This window comes from Vanessa atalanta, chromosome 20, assembly GCF_905147765.1.
Source record: "Vanessa atalanta chromosome 20, ilVanAtal1.2, whole genome shotgun sequence".
Lineage (NCBI taxonomy): Eukaryota > Metazoa > Arthropoda > Insecta > Lepidoptera > Nymphalidae > Vanessa > Vanessa atalanta.
In genome coordinates, this window is record NC_061890.1 from 5,568,826 (window position 1) to 5,595,967 (window position 27,142).

At 33.9% G+C, this 27,142-nt stretch overlaps 3 protein-coding genes across 8 annotated transcripts in view; 2 read left to right on the forward strand and 1 right to left on the reverse strand.

The window, feature by feature from the left end:
* The window catches only part of LOC125071812 (calcium release-activated calcium channel protein 1-like), a 60,076-nt gene extending 52,219 nt beyond the window's left edge, over positions 1-7,857 (forward strand). For all 3 annotated transcript variants that reach the window (XM_047682204.1, XM_047682205.1, XM_047682206.1), the window contains 6 exons: positions 93-334; positions 2,465-2,663; positions 3,381-3,531; positions 4,312-4,581; positions 6,463-6,564; positions 6,942-7,857. In XM_047682204.1, coding sequence (XP_047538160.1) covers positions 93-334; positions 2,465-2,663; positions 3,381-3,531; positions 4,312-4,581; positions 6,463-6,564; positions 6,942-7,090 — 1,113 coding nt within the window. In that variant the 3' untranslated portion in view covers positions 7,091-7,857. The remainder of the gene's footprint in view (positions 1-92; positions 335-2,464; positions 2,664-3,380; positions 3,532-4,311; positions 4,582-6,462; positions 6,565-6,941) is intronic.
* A 1,068-nt stretch (positions 7,858-8,925) lies between these two features.
* Positions 8,926-12,873, reverse strand: LOC125072004. The gene is made up of 3 exons (XM_047682467.1): positions 12,438-12,873; positions 11,947-12,177; positions 8,926-10,758 (listed from the first exon to the last, which is right to left on the reverse strand). Exons 1-3 carry the CDS (start codon positions 12,722-12,724, stop codon positions 10,602-10,604), a joined length of 675 nt encoding a protein of 224 aa, XP_047538423.1. The 5' UTR covers positions 12,725-12,873; the 3' UTR covers positions 8,926-10,601.
* Positions 12,874-13,164: 291 nt separating this feature from the next.
* Positions 13,165-27,091, forward strand: LOC125071774 (peregrin). 4 transcript variants are annotated; one of them, XM_047682138.1, is made up of 23 exons: positions 13,165-13,821; positions 14,444-14,683; positions 15,314-15,457; positions 15,797-15,890; positions 16,290-16,391; positions 16,471-16,609; positions 17,757-17,865; positions 18,112-18,198; positions 18,854-19,073; positions 19,642-19,738; positions 19,889-20,066; positions 20,517-20,680; positions 21,057-21,259; positions 21,565-21,653; positions 22,001-22,130; positions 22,291-22,407; positions 22,488-22,577; positions 23,084-23,210; positions 23,835-23,939; positions 24,641-24,745; positions 25,586-25,712; positions 26,407-26,504; positions 26,620-27,091. In XM_047682138.1, the coding sequence occupies exons 1-23, from the start codon at positions 13,372-13,374 to the stop codon at positions 26,948-26,950; spliced, it is 3,546 nt and encodes a 1,181-aa protein (XP_047538094.1). In that variant the 5' UTR covers positions 13,165-13,371; the 3' UTR covers positions 26,951-27,091. The 4 variants fall into 4 exon arrangements, with proteins under 4 accessions (XP_047538094.1, XP_047538096.1, XP_047538095.1 ...); XM_047682140.1 differs by having other exon boundaries at positions 23,084-23,183; XM_047682139.1 differs by having other exon boundaries at positions 23,105-23,210.
* Positions 27,092-27,142: the final 51 nt, after the last annotated feature.

A 27,142-nucleotide genomic window follows, 5' to 3' on the forward strand; every position in this document is an offset into this window, starting at 1 on the left:
TTGACGGATACGTTATAAACAAAAATCTACGAAAACGGGGCTTTTGGAGAAGGGCAAGATTTATTTTGAATGAATTTATCTTTATATTTCAGATATCCGAAGCCAGCTTCGTAACAAGCGTAGAAGAAGCGTCTCGGATAGATCAATGTACTCAGACTCCGCCGTGTGGGAAGTCAAAGCCGCGCTCATTACTACGATACAACACTACCGACCACTTGTACGAGAGACATCGGCCTTACAGACTGAAGGATTACAGACCGAAGAGTTTGGGCGTCTGCGAGTCCTATCAATGTCTCGGAAAGCCGCCGAGCTATGACAGTGGAAGTCAGGCAAAGTTAGTGTTAATTTGTTTAGAGTTTTTCTTCGTTAAAACAGAAGGAATAAGTCTTTGTTCTCATAATCTAATTTGGTGGTAGGGTTTTGTGCAAGCCCATCTGGGTAGGTTCCACCCACTCATCAACATCTACGGCCAAACAGCAGTATACTCTATGTCTTCTGGTTTGAAGGGTGAGCCAGTGTAACTACAATCACAAGGGACAGAACATCTTAATTTCCAACAGCGACATTGTCTATGGGCGGTGGTTACCACTTACCTTCAGGTGGCCCATTTGCATACCTATGAAGGAAAAACAAGAATCATTTTATAGTTCACAATATAAGACAATAGGTCTTAATACTTTTGTGGTTTCCACCTGAATAACTCACGGCATGTAAGATAATCGTATTTTTTGTTCAAAGTAAAAGGTGAACCTATTAAGGAATGAGACTTTATAAAAAACTAACTAAAACGAATAGAGGTAATATAAAGATAAAGATTATAGGTAAATGAATGGAACTTAACTTGATATACTATAATACTAGTTACATTATATATATAATGAGGTACTTTTATCATTCTTTTATCATATGGTTGAGGCCCTGTCATTCAAATAAAATTATCAAGTAGGCTCTTGTGAGTGTTTTTGAATCGTTATTTTACAGGATTACATTGGTTTCAATGAATGAATGGAACGGAATGAATCTACATTCCGTTCCATTCATTCATTTCTAGGGAGTAGAACCGACAAGAAACTTAGTATTTATTCTTTTCCTTTAACTAGTTACATTTCCCGCATGAAAATCAACGAATTCGAACTCCATACTTTTTATAATCTGTATAATAATTTATCCACCAATACGTCTTTATTAATCAAAGTTTTCTAAAAATTTGCATGTATTTGAGGAATTTTATTTTAGAAGGGAACACTGTCTAGGGAAGAATGAATCGATTAATTACTTTTTATATAAATAATAATTAATTTGACGAATAATTATTAGAGAAATCATTATATTATCAGTTGACGTACAATCGATTTAAATTTAACTCTAACATTTAGCACATTTCAATGCAAAAGCAAATTAAAGCGCTTGCCAATAGAGTGATCGTCAACAGATCTTAAAGCGATTCGTTTGCTGAATGATATTAGTCACGAATAGTTATTGAAACGTTTTATTTTTCTCTGTAAAATGATCGTGAGTCACATATTTCTCATTAAATATTAGGCAACGATATGGTTCATTTGTGTTTATAATCCATCTCGTGCTCGGCGGTGAAGGAAAACATTGTGAGGAAACCTGCATATGTCTAATTTCAACGAAATTCTGCCACATGTGTATTCCACCACGCTGCTCCAATGCGGGTATTGGAGCAGCGTGGTGGAATATGCTCCAAACCTTCTCCTCAAGGGAAAAGAAAAAAAGGGAGAGAAGGCCTTAGCCTTTTTTTCCTTACTTCCTTCCTTCCCTTATTCTTTTTTTATTTTTTTTTCATACACCACCATTCACCATACATTACATACATTAGCAGCCTATAAAAAAATGTATAGGCTGCTAATGTATGTAATGTATTGTTCATCCGATTTTGTCAAAATTGGCCTTAGTACTATGAGATGGTGGATTTATCCGATAATTGTTTACAAAAATAATGAAAGAGTAAAACACTGCACCTTTTGTTGCAATCATAGAGTTACTAATATTGAAAGAAGCGTATCTGACTCCTATGTTAATTAAATAAGGATTAAATTATTTGTTTACGTTGACAAGTTGTCATTTTCCACAAGGTGTTAGTAAACATTAGGAGCAATAAATGTTCTAGTTAGTCACAGTTTTATCAAATGTAGCAACAACTCGACAAAAGATAATGCTGAAAATTTGAACCAGTGATAGGGCTACGATTGTCTAGTATTCATCAAGGTGGTATACCTATTTTAATCCCAAAATATAAGTTCAATGAATGAGTGCTTTCGTGTAATAACAGCCATAAGAAATGTGATATCTCAGAATCCAAGTTTGTAAAGAGTTGTATATACATCCTGTTGTATTGTTTAATACAACAGGTATAATAACTTACAAACTACCATCACTCAAATCAATTTAAAATATATAAATGTGAAATATTAATGACGTGAAAATCCTTTTTCCGTAGAGTCAAGGTGACGGCAGCGGACAGTCCCGCTATATCAGTGACCCCGCCTCACAGCTTGGAGTACGATTGTCCGAAGGGTATCAACACTCCAAACGGGAGTGTCACGCCAACCGGCATGTTGACCAACAAGTCAACCACCACGGTGCTTTTAAGCCCGGGCTACTTGCAAAGTCCTTGCCAATGTAACCAATCGATTAGGGTAAGTTATATTCTACTTAAAATTATTTAAACTACTGTTATTATATTTATTACGTGAAGGCGGTTTTGACCTACTACATTTTCTATTCACGTTCAACATCATACATATGTCATATGTCATAAGTGCTACAAACATGTGTTTGCAATCTGCATGGATCAGTCGCTATCGCTCGTTTGACACGAGAGGAACATGGAAAAAACACTCCTTGGAATAAATTAAAGTAAAGGTAATAAAAAAAAACAATAAAGCCACAGATAGTAACAGCAAAATATAGTTAGGGTAGTTACGGGATGGCGTAGAGATGGCGTTCGTCTATGTGGCTTTGTACGAACTATTTTATGCAACTAAACGATAAGCCTGCGCTGGGAGTGAATACGATAATAATCTTAGAAGCCATGATTGAAGATGCAAAATGTATTGCAGCTCGTTAACCAGCTACTGAGGTGTAAAATAATTTAAAAACCCTAACTCTCAATTCGGATTCGTCAAATCTAAACAAAAGAAATAAGTAATTTTTATTACAATATTTTTTTTCGAAAATTTTAAATAAATAACTTATAATATTTTTAACAATAGGATTATTTAACATTGAGGACTTAAATAATATATAATTAAAAAATAAAAATAACTTCTGTACAAATCATGACCATGTCATTATTTTTTCGTTGTTCGTAATTTAAAAATGAAGTTTAACATTTTTTTATTAAATGATTTCAGAGTACGAGCGAAGTAGCACTAGCGATGCCAGTTACTGGATATAACGAAGAGGTTCCCGGCCCCGCGTCACCAGATGGATTGTCCTGGAGAAGATTACACATGTCCAGAGCCAAACTCAAAGCCACTGCTACTACCTCCGAACTATTATCAGGTCATTGTAATTGTGTTTCCTTCATAGTGTTATTTTTTAATAATACAAGCAAACCAGGCAGATAGTGTCTGTGTATACCAATATTTATGGCGATAGGTATGGAAGTTGATGTGGTGCTTTCATTTAGTAATGAGCTTCAATAAATAATAGTATATCAAAAATCCCACTATGAAAAATACTTGTATTCATATTATACTTACTAAGAACCACTTTTACATATAAATTTCAATTAACATTTAAGAGGAAGTAGAGAAATTAAAAAAACAATCAATTAGTTTCGATTCGTAACAGGCTTAATCTTAATATTGTAACCTTGCGTTGTAATTTCATAATAAAAATATTCTGGTATCGTTTTTTAAATTTACTATCGCTCTAGACTGTTAATTGAAATGAGATGAATAATATTTATCAACAATCTGTATTCAAGGCGAAATTAATTATAGGTTAAAATTATACACAGTAAAATTTTTATCGTCCCAATTTTTCATATCTTTGCAATTTTACTTATAAATAGTTAGGTAAGGTTAGGACGACCTCCGTGGTCGAGTAGTGCGTACACCGGTTTTCATGGGTACGCCACTCCGAGGTCCCGGGCTCGATTCCCGGCCGAGTCGATATAGAAAAAAATCATTAGTTTTCGACGTTGTCTTGGGTCTGGGCGTTTGTAGTACCGTCGTTACTGCTGATTTTCCATAACACAAGTGCTTTAGCTACTTACATTGGGATCAGAGTAATGGATGTGATATTGTCCAATATAATAATAATAATATTTATTCGCAGGTTTCGCAATGGTAGCGATGGTGGAACTCCAAATCAACGAGCCAACGAACGTTCCGGAATGGCTATTCGTCATGTTCGCTGTTTGCACCACCGTTTTAGTGGCAGTTCATATATTCGCCCTCATGATATCTACGTACCTGCTGCCAAATATAGACGCTGTCAGCAAGATGGACAACTCGCCCGGGGCGCCGGCGCGCGCCTTGCGGGACTCCCCCCACGAGAGGATGAGAGGCTTCATCGAACTAGCTTGGGCCTTCAGTACTGTCTTAGGTGAGTTATCGGAGATAAACAGCATGTCATTATGTAATGTAATTATACTTTAGAAATAGTTTCGTATCCATAGTTGAAAATAAGTTACAATATTCTTAATTTTAACACGCACACGCCTTAACATCTTTTTCTTGAAGCCATTCAGGGCAAATTCAAACTCTGTTAACTTATTTGTGAATAAAGTGTATTAGTGTATGAACCGCTAGTCAAAGTTCTCTAATTTTGTTACTGACTCTCGTATTAATCATCAGAATTCTAAGGCATATTAACTTAGATCTCTGCCAATAATTTCATATCAATTCAAGGTCAAAGTTGTTTATTTACCTTTACACCTGCCATTGGACCAGTTAACCTATAGTCTATTCCAACCACAAGAGAACAAAAATCTAATAAACAGCTGTCAAGCGACATCGAATAGATGTGATATTGGTCGAGAGCTTGAATAAAATCTATGATATTCATTATGCATTTGCAAATGAATGCCGTTTTGAACGTCGATGCAGCTATTATTGAAACATTGGAATTAAATATAAAGGGTCTATAAGTAGGTTATATATTACAAACAACAATAAATTAGAAAAAAAAAATAGCTTTGGTTGGCGGACTTATGGGCCACCTGATGGTAAGTGGTCACCACCACCCATAGACAAAGGCGCTGTAAGAAATATTAACCATTCCTTCATCATAAGCTATGCGCCACCAACCTTGGGAACTAAGATGTTACGTCCCTTTTGCCTGTGATTACACAACATAGCTAGGATATTAGGAAAAAGTGGCATACTTAAATCTAAGGTTTGTTTATCTTTATTCCTTCTTTGATTGGAATAGACTATAATGTTTATAACTGATGTTGATGTTGTTCCTTGATGCTCAAGTAGGTATTCTTGTGCATTTCTTGCATCAATATCTCGTTGAGAGGTGTCTGGAAGAGACCGATGTTTGCATTAAGAGCGATAATACTATTTATTTATTTATTTATTTTTAGGTTATATTATACTAAACATAATTCATTATGCATTTACACATTTATGTGTAAATGTCATTGTTAATGATAATTCGTTACATACTCTATTCATAAATCATTATTTATAATTATAATATGTACATTCGTTTTATACTATAATATTTTTAATTTAAATAACAATTTATACAATCAACAGTATCCATAAGCATGTTATTTATGAATTAATCGATATAACATGATAATATATAATAACAGTCAGTACAAATATAAAATACAATCGTGAGCACGTCTTGTATCAGGGATGAGTAATTTCGAATAAGTGAATAAAATTTTACCGGTTTTTGATACGGTCACGTAAAAGATTTTTTTTTTTCGGATTATCCGATTGTTTCGGATACCTAGTTTCATTTACGATTATAATATTATGTAGAATTTGTAAAATAAAAAAATACATTATGATACATCATTAAATATATGAATTTAACTTTATTTGAACTTTGTACATGTTTGTGTATGTGTCTTAGTAGATACCACCCACTTAGCATATATTCTTCCGCCAAAAAGAAAACTTGGTATTAGTTACGTATATGTGTTCTTATTATTCATGAGTGAGCCAGTGTTCCTACAAACAGTGCTAATGTTTATGGGTTTGTTTGCTTAATATCTTTGTTTTTGTTTTCGAAAAACGTTGTATAAGGACGCTCTCGAGAATTCTACAATCCATAAGCAAAACGATTCGAATCTTGAATATAGTACATAAGTAGCTATATCAAATATTTAATTATGAAAATCATCAATAATTAATTTATTTTATTTTAGTAAGTAGTTGGTAGTTTAAGTGTAACTTAGTTATATTAAAAACCTATAAGAAATATTTGAAGGTTTAATTTACCGTATATTAATTAAATTTGTTTCAGGTTTATTTCTATTCTTAGTGGAAATAGCTATTCTCTGTTGGGTAAAGTTTTGGGACTACTCCTTTGCTGCGGCAACTGCAGCCACCGTTATCGTTATTCCAGGTAATTATTTATATATATTGATTGTGTAGTGAGTACCTGCCTATTTTTTTATAATTATATATTTTGAATCATTAAAAATAAATTGATCTTCAAGTAATTCTCTTTCTTAATTACAATATGAATGTATTTGTTTGGGAAGCTAGGGTCGATATATATAACCATCCCATAGCAATTGTAATTGTAGCTAATAGACAATTCCATTGATTAACAATCTTTGATACTTATAGACAATTAATTTTTCAATCAAAGATCTTCCTTGTTAGAAGTTACAGATCTATTCACGAGTCCACGTTAAATTATCGGCGTGCATTAGTACGTCTAAAATTAAACATTCATAAATTATTTAAATAATTCATTGCGATTAATATTTTTTTCAGTATTAATTGTCTTCGTTGCATTTGCGATTCATTTCTACCACTCCTTGGTCGTGCAGAAGTGTGAGACATCAGTTCAAGACATCAAACAACTTGAAAATATGAAAAGGGATCTAGACACCGCAACTGTTAAAGTTAATATGTACCAATGATTCTGATATGAAATATCAAAAACATGTTAGTGCAAAAAATCATTGTGTAATAGAAAAACTAAGTAAAGTATGTAATTATTCAAAATATGTAATTTGTTATAATACGAACTTTTATGATGTTAATATTGAAAAAAAACTGTGATGTTTCGTTGTCTATGGTTTAAATATATATAACCTATAATTGTCAGGTCATAGATAATTTGGATTTTTGTGATTGTACAATAATAATTGATTGTATTATTTTTATTCTGAAAAATATCAATCAATTATTATTTCACAATATATTTAACAGTAAAAAGATGGAACGTTTTCATATACTTTCAAAAAATTTGAAAATATTTTAAGTGTTATGTAATTAAACAAAATAAATCTAAAATGTAGTCCACATTTCAGATTTTTTTCTGACCAATAAAGTTAGCAATTGGTCGCTATTGGCCGTATCAAATTATAACGAAGTATTTATCGATGTAAAATTTTAATTTAATAGAAACGTAGTTAGAAAATATTGTACCGAACCGAGAATAGTTTAGAATTCGAATGTAACAGATAATAAATCGAATTTTACTATTGTGATCATAAATAGTACTATTTATACCAAGTCTCAAAATCGTTGATTATTTAAAAGACTATAAAAAATTAAAAATATTTATTGTGTCTGACCTATTGTGCTATGCTTTGTAGTATTATTAAAATTATTTTAAATAATTTAATAGTGCAATCTTAGTTTCTCGTAAGACTGTAATATTTATTGTGTATAGAATATTATAATAGTGTCGATAATTGTTTCAATATAATAGACTTTTTTTTATTATTTATTAGAATCGATTTATGTCAGAAATTACTTGAATATAATTTAATTGAATATATATTTAAACACTCAAAAATTGTTTTACTTTAAAGAGATACTTTATTTTAACCATTGCGCCTATACAGGTTACTAATTTTTATATAAAGCAACAAAGAAGCAAAATGTCGCATATTTGTATAGCAATACCTAGAGATGCAAATGTAGCAAAAACACGAAAAATAAGTACTTAAACAATACCCTTGGCTTCTCCAGCTTAAGGAATATTTCTCGCCCTACTTCTTGAAACATTTAATATTCGGAATCTCCATGCGGATATTTTTTTTGAGAGTTGTTATGGACACTGTTTAGATTTTACGTTGACATATGTTCACAGAGAACGACTACTAAAGCAAAATTTGCTTCTCTAAGCCCGGGTTTACTCGGCCTATAGAAAAAACGACCCATGTTTTAGATAAATTTTAAAATGTAGCATAGCAATACAAATGACGAAAACCTGATGAGATGATTAATAGTATGAATTTAAGATAAATACATATAAGACAATTAAAATCTTAAAGCTTATCGCTTGATTTTGATTTTTAACTAAAATGAAAGTGATATTATTTAACTGCCTCGTCGCTCTAAGAGCTAGCGAATAATGTCCTGGATTTTAAGCTCGAAATAGTCAGGGCAATGAAATGTAAATGACCCAGTAAGAAGATTGCGCGAAAGGAAATTTTGCCATGTGTTCGTATTGGACTTTTTTTAAGAAGCCTTTGTCCAAAAGAACATTTTCAGGCTTATGTTGTTGGTTTTTCAGCCAAGGACCATGCCTACTATGATAACCTCGAAAAGCAAGCAAAGCGGCTAATCTCTTTCCGGTCCTGTCGGATTGTTGTCCAATCCGACTAAGATTGCGCATTTGTGTCACACTTGTGCTTTATAATCACCTGCGCCGCCAACATTATAAATAAATATAGGTTATACTTAATAGATTTGTAAAAAATGATTTTTCTGTAAGGGACTTCAAAATTAAGCAAATACTAATAATTGTTTATTCATCTTTATTCGTACATCAATCAATCATACTCAGAACACTTCTACATACCTAATGAATACAACATAAAATGTAATATTAACAACTAATTAAAAACAAAAATTACAGAGCTTAAAAGTAATTTATATTAAAAACTTACAACTAGGAGAAAATTTATGACATTGAATTAAATAAAAAAGCAGCAGTCCTACTTTGCGATCGAGATAAGAATAGAAACGATAATGAACACGAACGGAAAAACAAATGTCACTTGATAAGGCGAACGAGTTTTTTTTTCATTTTAAATTTAGAAGGTCTAATTTGGTTTTTACGTCATTCTGTCCATGTAATGTGCATATACCGAGAAAATGTTTGTAGATATGCAACAGACCTCATTGTTCATTCACAGGTGGAAAATTTTAATAACAAATGAATGAATTGCGTGTGACCTGGATTAACAAGATCATTTCTTAGGATTGTCTTACTTAACTATTACATTGACCAATGAGGTGCGAATATTGTGCCCTAGGAGTTCGACTTGTGGAATGGACTACAGCCACTTTCCAAATCTCCTCAATTTCAACGGTTAACATTTCCAGACATGAAAAATAATTCCTATTCTTATTTCGATCACGTAATAATATCCGTTATAAAGTTTACGACGACCATCTTGTTAATTACATAAAACATGATTCTTATTTACTTAAGCATGAGTTCAATCAAAGAACAGTTATATTCATGCTGTTGTCATCTTATTGTGCTATTAATTTTAAATAAATTATTTTCATTAAAACACATTTAAAGCACACAAAACAAGTCAGTTGGTAATATGGTTAGATATAAAAAGGGAAGAAAATTCTACATTAATATCAACACAAATTATCTTACTAAAAATGTAATAATCTGTGTAAGTCTTGCTCATTTTTTTCATTTTAAATTAGCAAGATCTAATTGGGCTTTTTTACGTCATTTTTTTTTTTTTATACTTCCTACTCAAGTCAAATGATAATAATGTCAGATACAAAAAAAAAATTAAGTAAATTCTACATTGATATCTTTACAAATTATCTTTCTAAAAAAAGTAATAAATCTGTGACGTCTCTGTAAATATAGTAAGAGATTGTAAAGGCAACAGGCACTATATTTAATTAACCACTGCTACAAATAATTGAAATTTAATTGAAGTACATTTTATTTTTTTCCTTCGAATTATTACAGTAGTACCTCACTAACTCGAAAACTTCTACAACTTGTCTCAATGCCACTGCTCGAATTCTGAGCTCTAAATTTGAAGTAATCGTATTTCAGTAAATATGTTTCCATCTATAGCTCGAAAATTAAATTGACCTCTGTATCTTTATGACACAAATCTCGAAGAAAAAATAACTAAAGTACCAATGTTAAAAATATTATCAACACATAATAATTATTATTTCCTTAGAAGTATTAAGAGTGTGCATATATCAGTACCAAGTCTAAGAAATTTTGTCCCTTGAATTTCGAGTTAATGAGGCTTTACTGTATTATGACTCTTTTCAAATTAATAAGTTGAAACAAAGTCTTATTTTGCATTAAGAGCCAGACGGACCTATTTGAATGTATTATATTTAAATGATACCCATAAAAATATTATTCCCATCACCTTCACAATCTTCACAATGCACCTGTACAATATTTCATAGAAAAAGTTAAATTTCCATATCTATTCTTGAATGTTCTGCAACGAGAACACCATTTCTTTTTTTTGGAGTATCTTCGTCAGATGTTTCTTTCTCTTCTTTGATTTTCTTTAAGACATTCTCCCTGGGCTTCCAGACAACTAAGGACATTTGAGGCTTTTGTAATCTACAAGAAAAAAAAACACAGCTACTTTCAGTACACAAGTAATAGTTCATATTTCCAAGTTTAATAATTAATTTTTTTCTATATAAATTATATAAAAAAAAATCTATAAATTAAATACGACGCTCCCATTTTAATATAATAAAATAAAATAAAAGTTGAAATAGAGACAATCACATACTTGTTTATTAGTGGTTCTCATTGTGGCTGATTGATATAATTTTTGATCAAATTAAAAAATATATATTTTTCAAACAAACAATACATTATTCATATTTATAATTAAATCAATGCAACATATACTATAGGTACTCTAAGCTGTAAAACTGTCTAGTAAAAGTCTGTTTCATTTCTAATCATGAACACACATTACTGATACAATCAGTGAACAATAGCTAGATGTAAACAGTGCTAGCATGAGCATGTTATATAAATGTTTAATGAAAATTCCATGTTTATCATGTTCTATGTTTATACTAAAGATTTATAGAAATACATTTTCAGTAACATATACACATAAGTACTTCAATTCGATTCAATCAATTGTAAGAGTATTTCCAAGAAGACTAACCTTGTGTTTTCATAAATGTATCAAATAGATTCTTATGTAGTATTATTTCTAAAAGTCATAAATTAGTTTCTGTAAGCTACGAACACTTTGATGAGAATAAAATTGAGAAAATTTTAATCATAAAAACAGAAACTTCGTGGTAGGGCTTTGTGCATGCCTGTCTGGCTGCGTGTTACCCACTCATTATATATTCTTACCACCAAGCAGTAATACTTAATATTGTTGTGATTCTGTTTGAAGGATGAGTGAGCCAGTGTAACCACAAAGGACATAACATCTCAGCTCTCATAGTTGGTAGCGCATTAGTGATGTTAGGAATGGTAATTTTTTTTATGGTAAAAATGTCTATGCTAATGACGGGCCTCCCATCTTCAGAAATAACCCTAAAGTATAATTTGTTAATATTATTAGTCTTCTTGAACAAGACTAAATTGACCAAAAAATTTAGTAAAGCATAATTTTTTTAATAAAAAGTGCATTACTGATTACCGTTTCTACTGTTTCCATTTAATTGTTAATCTTTAGCTGCAATGCTTTAAAAAGCACTATATGATGTATAATAAAATTAAAATACTATATTAAAAATAAAGATTGTCAATGTTCATTTTTATATGACTTACCTTTCAATTAGCGAGGTGGGTAAAATGGGCTCCTCTTGCAATTTTTTAACATCCTCTGACAATACTATTGTATGACCTTTCAATTTCTCACTGATGCTCATGGCATTTGGCTCCACGCTCAACTCCATTACGTCTTCCGAGGCCAGTGAATGTTGTGTGTAATTGGAGGATATATGGAGACCACTTAAATGTGCTGCCATTTTTTCCTCTGTTATGAACTGCTTTGTAGGGCTAAAATTGTAAAAATATATTAAAATATGTTAGAAATATATGTAACAATTATTAAAAAGTAGTGAATTTGTCTGTGTCTAAATCTCTTTGCCTTGGATAATATAAAATAAAAAGCAATGAATACTTGTTAAAATATCTTTTTCCACTCAGCCTAGATTTATTTTTATTTCAGCACAAATGCAGATTAGCAATATGATAACAATTATATGCACTTCCAATGTATTTTTATATTAGATGATGTATTTAAATATTATACATACATTACTGGTTCAACATCTAAGCTCTTTCTTTTACAGTGTACCACTGGTGTAATTTTAGCGTCTTCGGGGGTTTGCGCTGTAAATTGAACTAGATTCGGAGGAGAGTGCAAGCTCCAGGGAAGACTTTGAACATTCCACGGAGCTCCAGTAGGCACAGGCATGAGATGTGGTCCAGGTGTTTCTCGATCATATGCAGCTGATGAGGCAAGAGCTTGCTGGGCGAACATTTGTTTGGCCAGTTCATCTGGTTGATTATATTGATACGGAGGGTATCCATAGATATCCATCTTTCATAAGTTTTCTCTTCTTGCTTTGTTGTTATTAAAACTCACAAAATATTTGTAAAACGCAATTATTAAACCAAAGTCAAATATACTGTAGCAAATAGCAATACAAAAACAACACGAAATTGCTTGACACTTCCAGAATAATAAGAAACAAGAATGGCAGAACAACAGATATACAAGTGACAGTAATTGTGTTGCCGAAATTTCTAGAATTTGTTTTTCTTCAATATTGAATGAAATTAATTAATATTAGTTAATTTTTGTCTAAAATATCATCAAATCAAATAACATTTCTAATTTTATATATTGATTGAATTATTGTTTTAGCCCAAATTATCCGATTTTTTGGCTTAATTTCGATCACAGATAATAATATAAATCTCAGTAGTCAAAAGTCAACAACACAAAAATATAGTCTTAATGTCAATGTTTCATGTTGTCGTTGGCAGTTGGTCGTTTTAACTGCGTTCTTTGCTTTTTAGTTCAATAATCAATTTCGATATGCCTTTCACTTTTTTATAAAAACGTGCATTTAAACTAGAAATCAAAAGTAGCACTGTCCACATAATTGGGCTATTGTTACTGTCATCGATATCACATATAACAGTACGATGGCATTTGGTTTACCTGTACTTTAAACACTAAAAATGGGTTTAGATTTCGATGTTTTGGAGTTTTGTAAAAAACTAAGACAAAACAGACCTCCTCCGTATCAGTGTCCTTTAGAAAAGTGCGACAAAGTATACAAAAGCTTGTGTGGCTTGCAATATCATTTAGTTAACTACGATCATGACAATCCGACACCGGCTACTCCTGCTGTAACTAATAACCGCAAAAAAGGCAGAGCTCGGGCTGCGGTGCCGACTGGAGATATTGCCCTTCAAAGTCCTCCAAAGGAGGCTTTGACTTTCGCGGAAGCTCAGAAAGTCGTACAATTTGAGATTGATGGTAAAATAAGTAGAATACCTATTGATCAACCTCTACCAATTATTTCATTAGAAGAGTGGGAAAAGAAAAATTCAGAGTTGGAAAAGCCATTGCTTTTTGTTGAACCACCAGCTGAACCACATGTGAAATTGCCAGAAGCTACCTTTCGGGTAATCTAATTTTTTTTTCGATAATTATTTTATTTATATAATGTTGCATTAACATAAAACATAAACTTCTATTGAATACTTTTAAATATTTTTTTATAAAATATTCAACTTAATAGTTTATTATAAAATTTACATTTGATTCCTAGAATAATTATATAAAATCTGTTTAAGTGAAATGAAAGTAAAAATGCCTATTACGATGATATAATATATAAACATATACTTAAATAAAATATTAGCAACTACTGACTTTATTGATTAATTTTTTCTCAGTAATTATTACCAAATAAACTCAAACAAATATATATGTAACAAAATTAAAAACAGAAGCAATTACATTACATATGCAAACTACCCTTTGAATTTGTTAAGCTTTTTCTTTCTTTAACAATCTCTCACAAGATTGTTATATTTATCTTTGGTTTATTTTTTTGCAATATAATGTAATGTTACATTGTAATGCAATCTCTGCCCAAGAAGAGATGTTGAGTTGAACAAACCCGTGACACTATTACCTGCAATTGTGTGACCCTGTAACACCCAATCGAGCAAGGTCAACAAAGTATATCCATCTCTCAATGTAAACTAATATTAATATAATAATTATATGATTAAATTCCAGCTTATACCGGATTACAATGAAAGAGTGTGTGATGCTCCTGCCCGTCCTAATGCTTATATACGTTTCATTGAGAAATCTGCCGAAGAATTAGACGGAGAAGTTGAATATGATGTGGACGAAGAAGATACAGCTTGGTTATCTATCATCAACAAGAACAGAGTCAAACAGAGTTTGCCGCCTGTATCTGTTGATACTTTGGAATTATTGATGGATAGACTGGAAAAGGAATCATATTTTCAAGTAAGAATTTTTCAGTATTCATAATTGTAGTGGATATGAAAATAGCTCTAAGATAATTTATTGGGAAAAGTTTTATTTATTGTTGGATAGAACCTTCGTAAAGGTATTAGTAGTATGTAAAAAATAGAGTTGCTTTCTGTAAAACTCCCAGTCCTCAGTTCTAAGGCCTCTTCTCTGTGAGAATGTTAGGAGAATGTGGCTCCAGTTTGCTATGGTAATGGTGACTGAGTTGACTATATTAAAATTGTCCATAAAAAATTCTTTCTAGAACTGTTGGCTCTAAAGGCTAACATGACTGATAATAAATAATGTTCTGTTTTCAAAATTACACAAAAGCTTACCAATTATATACTTGAATGGGGTTTTGAATGTTGAGGAAGCTGTCATCGGAATTTTGGAAGGAAAATTAAAGTGTTGTATTATAAATAAAGATGTATTAATCATAATTATATGTATAGATTCACCCCTAGTAGTGCACAATACTATAGTATTTTATGTCCAATGATTATTTTCCTTATATTTTTTCAACTGTTTTATCACAGATGTGTACAATTTGGGTAAGTTTTTCTGGTGTTAATCTGTCAATAAGTGTATAGAAAAGAGTTTATCTTAATTAATACTTTTCTGCAGGCAACTCAGAATGGTCAGCAGACAACAGCAACTGTTGACGAGGATGCCGTCTGCTGTATTTGTATGGATGGAGAATGTCAAAACACTAATGTTATATTATTCTGTGACATGTGCAACTTAGCTGTTCACCAGGATTGTTATGGGGTTAGTAAAACTAAATACACACAGTTATCATTAAAAACAATTTGAAGTCATACTATAGTTTAGTTCACTGATTTATATTTATAAAATGACATGTTTATCTTACATCATGCGTGTTTTTTATATTACAAGTTATTTCAATTTAATTTTTTTTTTCCTCAAAGTAGGTTTAATAAAAGATAATAAACTCATTAAACTATGGTAGTTATCAAATAATACAGTTTAAAATCTCAGACTGACATTTGAATTTTATTTATTTGTAAAGTACATATTAAAGAATTATAATAAAATAAATTAATTTATTAGAAAAATAAATAATTTAAGGAATAATAATTCTTACAGGTGCCATACATCCCAGAAGGGCAATGGCTTTGCAGGCGATGCTTACAGTCACCTTCACGTCTTGTGAATTGCGTCTTATGTCCTAATACAGGAGGTAATATATAATATAATTATTATACCCACACATTTAATTATACCTTGTACTTAAAATACTCGATTTTAGCTCAGATTTTTAATTTTTTTTTATCTGTATGCTCTACTGCGAGTTTGTAGACATGTGTGCACACCTGCAGCCTTTCTTATGGTTTCTTTGCCGTCGAAGACACAAGATCAAATATAACAATTATTACGGTCTACGCTCTACGTATAATATGTGATCATTAACTCTATCTAATTGGCTCTGTTTTTGGTGTATATTTGAATGTAACGTAAAGTTTTTTTCGGTCGATAATTTAGTGGCTAGATATCTCCTGCATACCAGGGTATTTCACACCCTTATTGGGGTAACGTCACACCATAATGCAAAATGTTTATATAAAGATAATTTTTTCAGGAGCATTCAAGCAGACAGATCAAGGCACATGGGCTCATGTGGTTTGTGCCCTTTGGATACCCGAAGTGCGTTTCGCGAACACAGTCTTCTTGGAACCTATCGGTACGTTTTAACTAATTTCATGTTCGTATCGTATTGACAAAGACGAGGTCAGACATGCCGCTAATGTTGGGCCCCCCAGACTCGATAGAGATGATCCCGGCGGCGCGCTGGAAGCTGCAGTGCATGGTGTGCAAGCAGCGCGGCGCGGGCGCCTGCATCCAGTGCCATCGCAGCAACTGCTACTCCGCCTTCCACGTCACGTGTGCGCAGCAGGCCGGGTGAGTCGCTCCTGCGAGGGTCAAAATATACTTCATGTATTTCAATTTGCAATTTTAGTTTTAATCTGCGTTTTATATTAAATGTAACGCCAAGTTAATGTTAATGAACCGCCAGGGAGCTCCTAGTGAAAAGAAGTGACTCTAAACTACTAAATAAATTTCAAATGGTCTATTCTAATGAAAAAAGGAGAAATGGCAAATAAAACAACCGTGACGTCAAATTGACGCGATATAATTGGTTGAGAAGTTAAATATTCAATAATAAATAATCAATAATGATTGGAAAAAATTGCGTATTCATTGTCGACTAATGTGAACAGAACTTTTAAATGAAAATGGATATAAGTATTTACATGGAATTATATTGTATTATAAAATATTAATATATAATTTTTCGTAGAGCACGATATAGTAGAACTATTAGTAAATCACATACCTAAATATAAGGTTTTTCTATATAATTTGATTGGAAGAGGCAAAAAGAGTCTTAATAACTTTCCTTATATCAGATATCAATACATCATGCTTGACTTTTTAATAAAATTCTAATATTGACTAACTGATTGACACACAACTTATAATAGTAAGTTCAGGAGTCTGTCATATAATGTTAGTGAACACTATAAGGGGTACACATGAAAATTTGTATCAGCAGGCCGTATTTGTGTACTGTATTATAAAAGCCTATAAATGTCCCACTGCTGGGCTGAGGCCTATTCTCTTAATATCAAATCACTACGCAGTGGAACAAGCACCAAACGTTATCCTGCTCTGTGCAGGTATCTGTATATTTATGTACGTATACAGCGAATAAGAAAAATAAATTCCTAAGTTGTTTTCTATTAAATATTTCGATAATCACATAAATGTTATCTCTAATGTGTCGAGGATAAGCCAATAGCGGAGAACAACGAGTTCACCGTCCCATGCCTCAACCAAGAATGCCAGACTGGCGCCAGCAGAGTCCTTTTATATCCCTCGAAGAACATGTTACGTAGGAAATCTTATGATGCGTTCAACGACTGGTCGGAGCAAATATCGTTTTCAGAGAGCTCCATTTTACCAAATACTATATATTAGGTATCTACATACGACGTCATATACTTTGCCTGCAAAATATATATTTATATAAATCATCATTTTCCAGTTTGTATATGAAAATGGAAGCAGCCGGTTCAGGGCGGGACCCCAGCCAGCCGGTGCAGGTCGCAAAGATGGCATATTGCGATACACATACCCCAGCTCATATTTTGCAGGTAATTATAATAATAATATCATCTAATTTATATTTCCATTTATTTTATTTAAAAAGCGATATGACTAAAATTTTAAGGGCGAGTGAGCCAAGTCACAAGGGACATCTTAGCTCCCAAGGTTGATTGGTGTAATGTAAGGAATGGTTATTATTTCTTACAGCTTCAATGTCTATGGTGGTGGCCGATTTTTCTATCAGCCTACCTATTACATAAAAAATAATTCAAAGTTTGTATTTATTGTTGCAGGAGAGACGAGCGCAAGAATCTGAAGGTGAAAACAAATCCACAGATTTATCAGCGGTAAGACTGAAAGGCCGGGAAAAAATAAAACAGGTATAACTCATATACTAGTTTTTTTTTTTCGTTCAACTCTATATATTTATTTACTTCTTTGAGCCGTGCCTTTTTGAGTTTTCTTTCAGTTTTATATATATGTACTTCTTTTTTAATAGTCTCATGGATAAAACCTGTCAAAGAAATTATTTATTGAGCCATAAGACCTTACGACCACAGAGCCTTGGTCTTAACCCGTACCTGTTACAAGACGGGAATATAGTATGTTTTGTTAATGTATCGATATATCGAGCGCGAACTCATCCACTAAAGCAGAGATGGCGTCAGGAAGACTGTTTTAATTCGCACTCTTAGTAAATCATCGACAGAAATCAAAATTTGAAATGTTTATTGTAAAATAATGGCTCAATCCTAGAGCATTCAATTAAAAAAACATAATTTAACATAATACGAAAAATCTTTATTTTGTTCACTACAACTAAAAATGTTATAAATATAAGACAACCATTTGTTTTTTAATTTTGTTCTACGATTTTCTAATTACAATTCTACGGCAATTTCAAAAATATGGTACACTATAAAATGTACGTCAATCACCAGGAGTTTTTGATTTTGATTCGTATTTAATGAGGAGTGCGAATTCCACACATCCGAGCGCGGGTGTGAGTGTGAGTGTGTGTGCGTGCGTGCGCAGGCGCGGCGCGTGCTGGCGCTGAAGCGCACGTGGGCGCCGGTGGTGCTGGTGCCGACGCTGCCGGCCGAGCGCGTGGCGGAGATCGCGCAGCTGGCGCACGGGCCGCCCGCCGCGCGCGCCGCGCTCATGAAGCGCCTGCTGGCCTACTGGACGCTCAAGCGCCACAGCCGCAACGGCGTGCCGCTGCTGCGCCGCCTGCAGAGCCTCACCAGCCACCACGGTCCGCCGCACTCTTTGCTACTGTGACCGCATTGGTCTCTATTCCAACCGAGAAACGAAACCCGTTCGTTTCGAACGGTGTATTGCAGCCGCCTGTAGTGTCGCTATTAATGATAAAATATTGGGAGCGATAGACTGCTTTATCTAAATCTTCATTCAGCGACTATTCCAAGTGTTCGAAATGTACTTTTATTGTTCAGTTTCATAATAATATTCCTCATTTAATCATTTTTTCACCATGCCTCATACTTTTTAGCCACTTCTTTTTCGAAAAATACAAGCTAGGTATACAATACGTGCCAATCTGATATGCCTTAAATATTTTTTTCGTTTGGTGATAGTGTTTTGTGTAACCTCATCTAATTAGATACCACCCATCATTATATGTATCATCATATATTCTACCCCCAAAAAAGCAATACACAGTATTGTTCTGTTCCAGTTGTGTTGATGTTGGCAAAAAAATTGCTAAATATACAGACCATTGTATTAATATTAATTTATTTCTTTATTGCGATGAATAAAGTTGAGAATATGATAGTAATGTTGTATTTAAATATTTTTTCTAGGTAGTAGAGGTATTCAAGATGGTACGGTCAACATAAGAGAACTGTGCAATCAGTTGAAATACTGGCAGAGAATAAGACAAGATCTCGAAAGAGCAAGGTATGTTCTGTCTTAAGTTCAAATGTTATAAAGAAAAAAAGACTTGGGGCCTCATAAGTCGTAAGAACTCTGTCGGGCGGGTACTGGCTGTGACAATCATTGTATAGACATGAGGAGGAGAGGTTTATATATTTGGCGGTGCGCGCGCAGACTGCTGTGCGAGCTGGTGCGCAAGCGCGAGCGGCTGAAGGCGGAGCTGACGCGCGTGTGCGAGCGCTGCGTGCTGCACGCGCTGCGGCCCGAGCGCGCCGCGCTGCACAAGCTGCTGCGCCTGCTGCGCCTCGCCGACCACAGCGACGTGTTCACCGAGCCCGTCGACCCGCTCGAGGCGAGCCCTTATACAATAATATACCAAATAAACTCGCGTACGAGTCATAGTGTTAGAAACCCCCATTAATATAACTCGGGTAGTTTTTAAACAAAATTTAAAAAAGTCTAACAAAAAACAAATGATGCCTACGGTAGGCCTGTTACATCAATTTATTTTTTTATTGTTATCCTGACCTTATATTAAAAGAAAATTATTCTATAATCGGTGCCAATTTTCAAGTTTATTGGACGCCTTTAAGAGTTGTAGGTATGCTGTCATAAATAGTAACATATATTTATTTAACATTACTAGAAATCCTCATATGGAAACAAATTGATGTATCTATTTCAGACCAATCACTGTTTGTGGCACAAAATGTATTATTTTTTTGCATATGTATATATAGACTCTATTAAACGTGACTCAAATACATTTCAAATTATCATACACCATTGTTTTTTTTTATAGGTACCAGATTATAGTACGATAGTGAAACACCCAATGGATTTGAGCACAATGGGAAAGAAATTAGACAAGGGCTCGTACAAGACGATAGACGAGGTCGAAACAGACTTTCAACTCATGATCGATAATTGTCTCACGTACAACAATAAGGACACCGTCTTCTACAAGTGAGTCTTGAATTATTTACCGATATATGTTAAAGATATCGTGTAATTGTTATTCTTTGAATCCGTTTGTTTGGTTCTTCTCTTGTTGACAACAAATAAGTTTGTTTACTTTTTTTATTATTATTTATAAATTTGTGTGTTCTAACCTTAATTTGTATTATTTATTCACTATATTTATCACGTTCAACATATGCTTGTCTGAAACAGCAGGGTAATTAATTTGTCTAATTAAAAAATAAAAATAAATAAGCGTGTATATTTTGATAAGTACTACTGTATTTATTATAATAGAATCATACATTATGATGAATAATAAAAGAAAATGTATATATTTATCTATGTATTTGATTGAAAAATTATGTCTGTCTGTCACCAGAGCCGGAATAAAAATGCGGGAGCAGTGCGCTATTATATTCCGCCAAGCGCGTCGTGACGTGATCGAGGCGGGCATGGTGGAGCTGGCCGGCGCGGGGGAAGCGGGCGCGGCCGAGGCGCGGCCCGACAGTGCGGGGGAGGGGGCGGGCGCCAAGCCGCGGCGTGGCGGGCGACGCTCCAGCAGCGACAGCGAGCGCACTGCCGGTGACGCCTCTTTCTGTTTAACATTAACAGCTTGGGTGTGGTGCAGAGAATTTTAAAACATTTGAAGGAAAAATGTTTTGATTTACTCATTTAATTAAATATTTATATATCATGATATTATTGAACGCTTGATACCAAAATTTGCATACAAATAATGATAAGAGTAAGGTGGCTTGTAATTCGTTGCATGGAAGGATTTCCATTTTAAAGGCAGCATCGTTTCTTAGCAACTAAGACCAAGTCCAATTTAATTATGATTGTATAATTGTAGTAATTATATGTATTAATGCTATTTGTTATTTCAGACACTCGTAGCGAACGAGGTGCGTCCGTGGCGCGAAGTGAACGTCGCAATCCGAGTGTAAGCAGAGATACAGACGAGGAGAATATTGTGGTAAAATAAAATTATTAAAACTTAATTATTTTTAATCATTAGTCTGTATTGGTCAAATCATGTAACTGAATTTCACTTGTGCCTGTAACTACATCGACACACCTGGCTGGCGGTGGCGGATTGGCTACCTTAAGTATATGATGACGATGTTGATGTTGTCCGGCTAATTTCATTCGAGACCAACCAACTTCGCAGGACATAATATAGTGTACAAGTGAGTGCACCTGCACTCTATACCGTCACTCTCATAAAATTATTTCTGCCCGGGGTTTTGAAAATAGAACCGTGACCTCATATGGAGCAACTAGAGCAGCGAGTAGAGAATAACATTTACGTTTGCGTTGCAGCGGGCGTCTCCCCCGTCGAAGGCGCAGAGCAAGGCCAACCGCAACTGGTGGACGGGGCGAGGAAGGGGGCGCGGGCGGCGCGGGCGGCGGGGGCGCGGCCGCGCCGGCGCCGCACTCGCGCGCGACCGCGGTAAGCGCTCCGTGTTTATATCTATTTGAAGTCGATTCACTTAGATTTATAATTTATGTATAAATCTAAGTTTATGTAATAATCTTTATTTTATGCCTACGATATTGTTATATTTATGTGATTCCACTTTTTTTTAATATAATTTTATTTCGTTATACAGATACCCCAACGACAGACTCCGAGGCTCCCCTCGTGACGAGAAAGAGTGTGGAACGTACGCAAAAATTGGCTACTCCTACTCCTGAAAAGTCGCCTCCAAAGCAACCTGACACACCCGGTGAGTTAAAATAGAATGTTGAGACTTCATCTGTATCAACTGCTTGATTTATAAAGTCTATATTTCCAATTATGCTATAGTTCTAGGGCTGCTGGGAAGTCTAAGAAAGCCGACGTTGCTCGTCACACCATCTACTTTAGCAACGCCGCCTAAGAGCTTTGGATCTGACGGTAATATCCTTACTTTATATGGTTAAAATAGTTTAGTCAGCATCTCATTTCATACAATTTACCGCTGTTCCTAAAACTGGACATTTTGTAGAATGTTTGACCTATAAAACTAATAATAATCCGGTCATTCCCAATTTTTTACCTAGACGATAGGGGCCTAGGATACCTTTGGCTACTGTTTTATGATTTCGTAGACAAGATCATCAATTAGTCAAAGGACAGGACAAATGTTATTGGTAATTCCTATTGCTAAAATAATTTAGAGTGACTAAGAGGTATTGCTGAGGAAAAAGGGGAAAACCCCTGAAACTTGAGTAAAATATATGCAATAGGTAGTATTTAAATAAAAGCTATAAAAAGTTACTTTAAAAGGAGTGAAATGAGGAGTACAGCGACACCAAAGACAACGGTTTTCGTAATAGACTGATTAATTGTTTATGACAGAGCATGCCAAATATATATATAGTAAGATTTTATTTTAACTGTTTTAAAACAAAATGTTATAGCATCATTGCCTACATTATCAGCCAGCATGGGCCGGACGAACTTGGAGACCTCCCCCCGGAAGAAAGGACGCGGCAGGCCGAGGAAACAGGACAAAGATAAGTCCGTGTCATCTCCTGACCTTTTTAGGTATCACAATAATATAAGTCATTATCACGTAAATGCAAGAATATCTTCAAGACAACATTATCATTAATTTCATCTAATATATAAGTAACATATTGGCAGTGGGTATATATATATAAGTAATATTTAAAAGTTATGGATGACGTAAACATTTCCCTCTTTAATTATGAGTGGGCCGTTAAAACGTTAACTACATTTTCTTAAATTTTAAGTTTAGCAGTTTTGGAGATAAAGGCCGAAATCTTATTATGTTTAATACTATACATTATAAAATTGTATCTATAGTTTTCATAATGAGCGTAGTTACTGGTTGGACTTATAAAAAAATGTTTTAGTGTACTATATACGTTGGTGATTGGTCATTTAACTCAGTATATGTGTGTTATATTTCAATTTTTCATCTAGTAGATTACGTCGTGTACGACTGATCGTTACGTTTTTTTTATTTAGATATACGTGTCCTCTAAAAATACACTCGATACTGGTCACCCTATAACAATAAAATCATAGCTTTAGTGTACTTCCTATAACTTTGATAAAATAAAATTAATCAAGGTTTAAGCAAGTATTATTAAATAAACGTAAGTTTCAAAGAAATTATTAATAATTATTGTTTCTATTTTAAAGGGGTATTGGCGGTGGCGAGGGCGCGGTCCCAGGCGGAGCGTCCTTCCTGCAGTACCGCGGCCCGCCCGGAGAGGTCGGCTCGGACAGCGATCTCGCTTTATCTAGGTAACAATTAAATAATTCATTTAAACGAATTTACAATATCGTATTAGTAAAGCTATTTTATAAATTTAATAAAATGTATACGTTACATTTATTATTATTTATCCAGTCGTAAATGTGAAATGTGATGGTTGTTGGTAAATGTCATTACTATCATTGCACTCATAGTCTAGTGGCGTGTAAGTTATACGCCAGGCAAATACTGACGTCATAGGTTCTATTTGCATTTACGTGTTTTGCACACACTTGTGTACTGTAATAGCCCCTTATAACTAGTCCTTGAGATTGACCATAGGGATTGCATAGGCCGAAATTAGACTAATCTTAGATATTAATAGCGTAAGCCGATTTTTGTCCCAGTGATTATGGGACGGTAGTTGCACATAAAAAAAAAAGATTATGATCTCATTTTAAAGAGCTCGAGCAATAGATGTGCAGAAAAATAAAGAGGATTCTTGATTGCGATTTACTGAATTGTTACAATTTAACAAAGAATTAATTTTAGAAAACGGAACATAGTTACTGGCCGGTTAGTGTGATACTACGGCTGTATAAGGAAAGATTATAGTATAATGAGTGACTTGCAGATTACAATGAAATGAAATCAAAACAAAACCTGTCATACGTTCCAAAACTTCGCGGAAGACCCATTAGTGTGTCTCCCGATTATTTCTATAGACTAATATATTATATTTTTTTCTTAGGTCTTCGAGCAGCAGTTCTGTGTGGTCGCAGTCGTGTTCGTCGTGCACGCATTACGATGACGAGAACGCGTCCGACCACTCCTGTTCCTTTAGCTCGAGCGATGGGTGAATAAAATATTATTATTTTTTAATATATTCTTAATTTTAACGATAATACTGGTCTCGACACTTTCAAGCTGTGTCGACAAAAATGTCAAGTCCCAATAGACAAAATTACTACAGGCTAACTTCAGTTGACTATTATTTGACTTTTGTTTTCCTGTATTTTAGTAAATATAGCACCAACAGCTATATACCGGATGCCCTATCTCGTCGGAAATTTTATACAGAAACCCAATAATTTTCTTATGCATTATAGATTTTTTGCACTTTGCATTAGCTATACTACCATTTAACCTTGGCACGTTATCTGCATAACATCAAAAACTTCTATACAAACCATCCTAAATTTTATCTTTTTAGATGGCGAATATTAAAAAAAAAAACCACTGTCACTAATGAGTTAGTGACATTGGTTTTTTTAACGACGAATTGAATTCTATATTTGACGACGAATTTGACGAATAATTCTCAATTGAACTCCCTTAAGAGATGAATTTTGAATTTCCTTATTGCTCACGTTCCTCAGGGAATTTCTGTAATCAAATTTCATCTTGTTAGACCCCTCGGCTATGGCTATCCGTTGTATGTAGTCGGTTGTTTTTAATTTTATTCTTTGCATAGGTATAATTTTATGTAGATAGACCCAAATATTGCATTTTTTGTTCGTTTTATAGTAACACAATAATGTTAAACACCATTAATGACTACATTTTTTATCTTTAGAAAGTTCGGCAATTATATGATGTGCCACTTCATAGTGTTGGCAAAGTTGACAATCATGTTATTCTACTACGCTTTTGTTTATCTATGTGAAAAGGTCTTTTTCAAAATACTTGTTGACAGGTCCAGCTACAACGAGACGATGGACTCGACGGTGGAGGGCGGCAGCGGGCCCGAGCGCCGCCGGCGGGAGCGCCGCGCCGCGCACGCCGACGCCTCCGACGTCGAGCCGCCCACCACGCCAATCAAAGTATTATACCTCTCAATATCTATATCTATGCTGTTCTATATTGTAAACCTGGACAACTTCTCCTGCTTTTAAATATACTAATTAGCTATCTAATATAAAAAAAAACTGATAATCAGATTTAATAAGTTGTTGCTGCATTGTATCGTTTTTTACTTGAAGAAGATCATATAACATCACTTCAGAAGATTCGGAGCAAACTTATAAAAATATGTTTATCGATTAGTGATCAAAATTTGACGCGGATTAAAGCGTGACACGGTTAGTTAATACAATCTAAATGGTTGAGCATTTCCGTAAACCTCAAGTCCGTCCGGATTTATTATACACATTTAAATTTGCATTTATGGTAATATTATAACTGGTAGTTGTTAAAGGTGCATGAAATCAACTTTTCATATATTTTGATTTTCTAATTATTGTTATATTTCTTTCCTTTACATATATTTTTATGTAAAGGAAATAAATATAAATATATAAAAAAAAATTAAACAAAACTACTGCCTACAACATGGTTATCCTGATTTCCATAGCGATATGAAAGCCAAATTCGAGTAAAGTATGGAATGAAAATATTTATAATTTAACAACCATATTTTCATTTTAATTTCTATATACAAATGTAAGTGAACTTAGACCAGACATAATATCTGCTAATAAAGATAAAAAATATATACAAATTATAAATTTAATTCAGGGTCGCGGTACGAGGTCATCTACATCTAAAACACCAATAAAAAGTGCACAGCCCGACATTCAGCTTGAACCGTTACAACTTGTGTGGGCAAAATGCAGGTCAGTAATTTCGCCTCTAGTCATATGAATTACAATATCTAATGACACCGAATTCAACTTGACTTTTGACTATTTAACTTAACAGTATAATAAAATTAATTGTTATACATTACAGAGGTTACCCGTGGTATCCAGCTTTAATCATTGACCCGAAGATGCCAAAAGGTTTTATTTACAATGGGGTTCCTCTTCCAGTTCCACCTCAAGATGTTCTTAACCTTAAGAAGAACTACGCGCATGAACCGATACTTTATCTCGTGTTATTTTTCGACGTTAAACGTACTTGGCAATGGCTGCCCCCCAATAAATTAGAATCATTGGGATTAGACAAAAGCGTAGACCAAGCTAAACTGGTCGAATCCAGGAAACCGACCGATAGGAAGGCAGTTAAGAAGGCCTATGGTGATGCGATGCAGTTTAGGAAACAAGTGGATGGGGATAAATGACACAGGTTTCGTTATCGGTCTAGACGGCCGACGAGAAACAGAGCATTTAGCTTTGGAACATTCTCAATGATGCATATTCGGACGCCTGAAACCACAGACACTAGCGATTAAAGTAATATTTTCTAAATTAGATATAATATAATCATGATTTTAATACATTATCTGTTGTAAGATGAAATATGTATAATCTGT

Excerpts from the sequence above, each read along its gene's own strand:
- LOC125072004 (XM_047682467.1), bottom strand. The coding sequence starts at position 12,724 with ATGGATATCTATGGATACCCTCCGTATCAATATAATCAACCAGATGAA. Across the intron at positions 12,178-12,437 it reads TTAGATGTTGAACCAGTAAT|CCCTACAAAGCAGTTCATAA; the intron begins GTATGTATAATA and ends TTACAATTTTAG. Across the intron at positions 10,759-11,946 it reads CCCACCTCGCTAATTGAAAG|ATTACAAAAGCCTCAAATGT; the intron begins GTAAGTCATATA and ends TTTTTCTTGTAG.
- LOC125071774 (XM_047682138.1), top strand. The coding sequence starts at position 13,372 with ATGGGTTTAGATTTCGATGTTTTGGAGTTTTGTAAAAAACTAAGACAA. Across the intron at positions 15,891-16,289 it reads CTTATGTCCTAATACAGGAG|GAGCATTCAAGCAGACAGAT; the intron begins GTAATATATAAT and ends TAATTTTTTCAG. Across the intron at positions 23,940-24,640 it reads AGCGATCTCGCTTTATCTAG|GTCTTCGAGCAGCAGTTCTG; the intron begins GTAACAATTAAA and ends TTTTTTTCTTAG.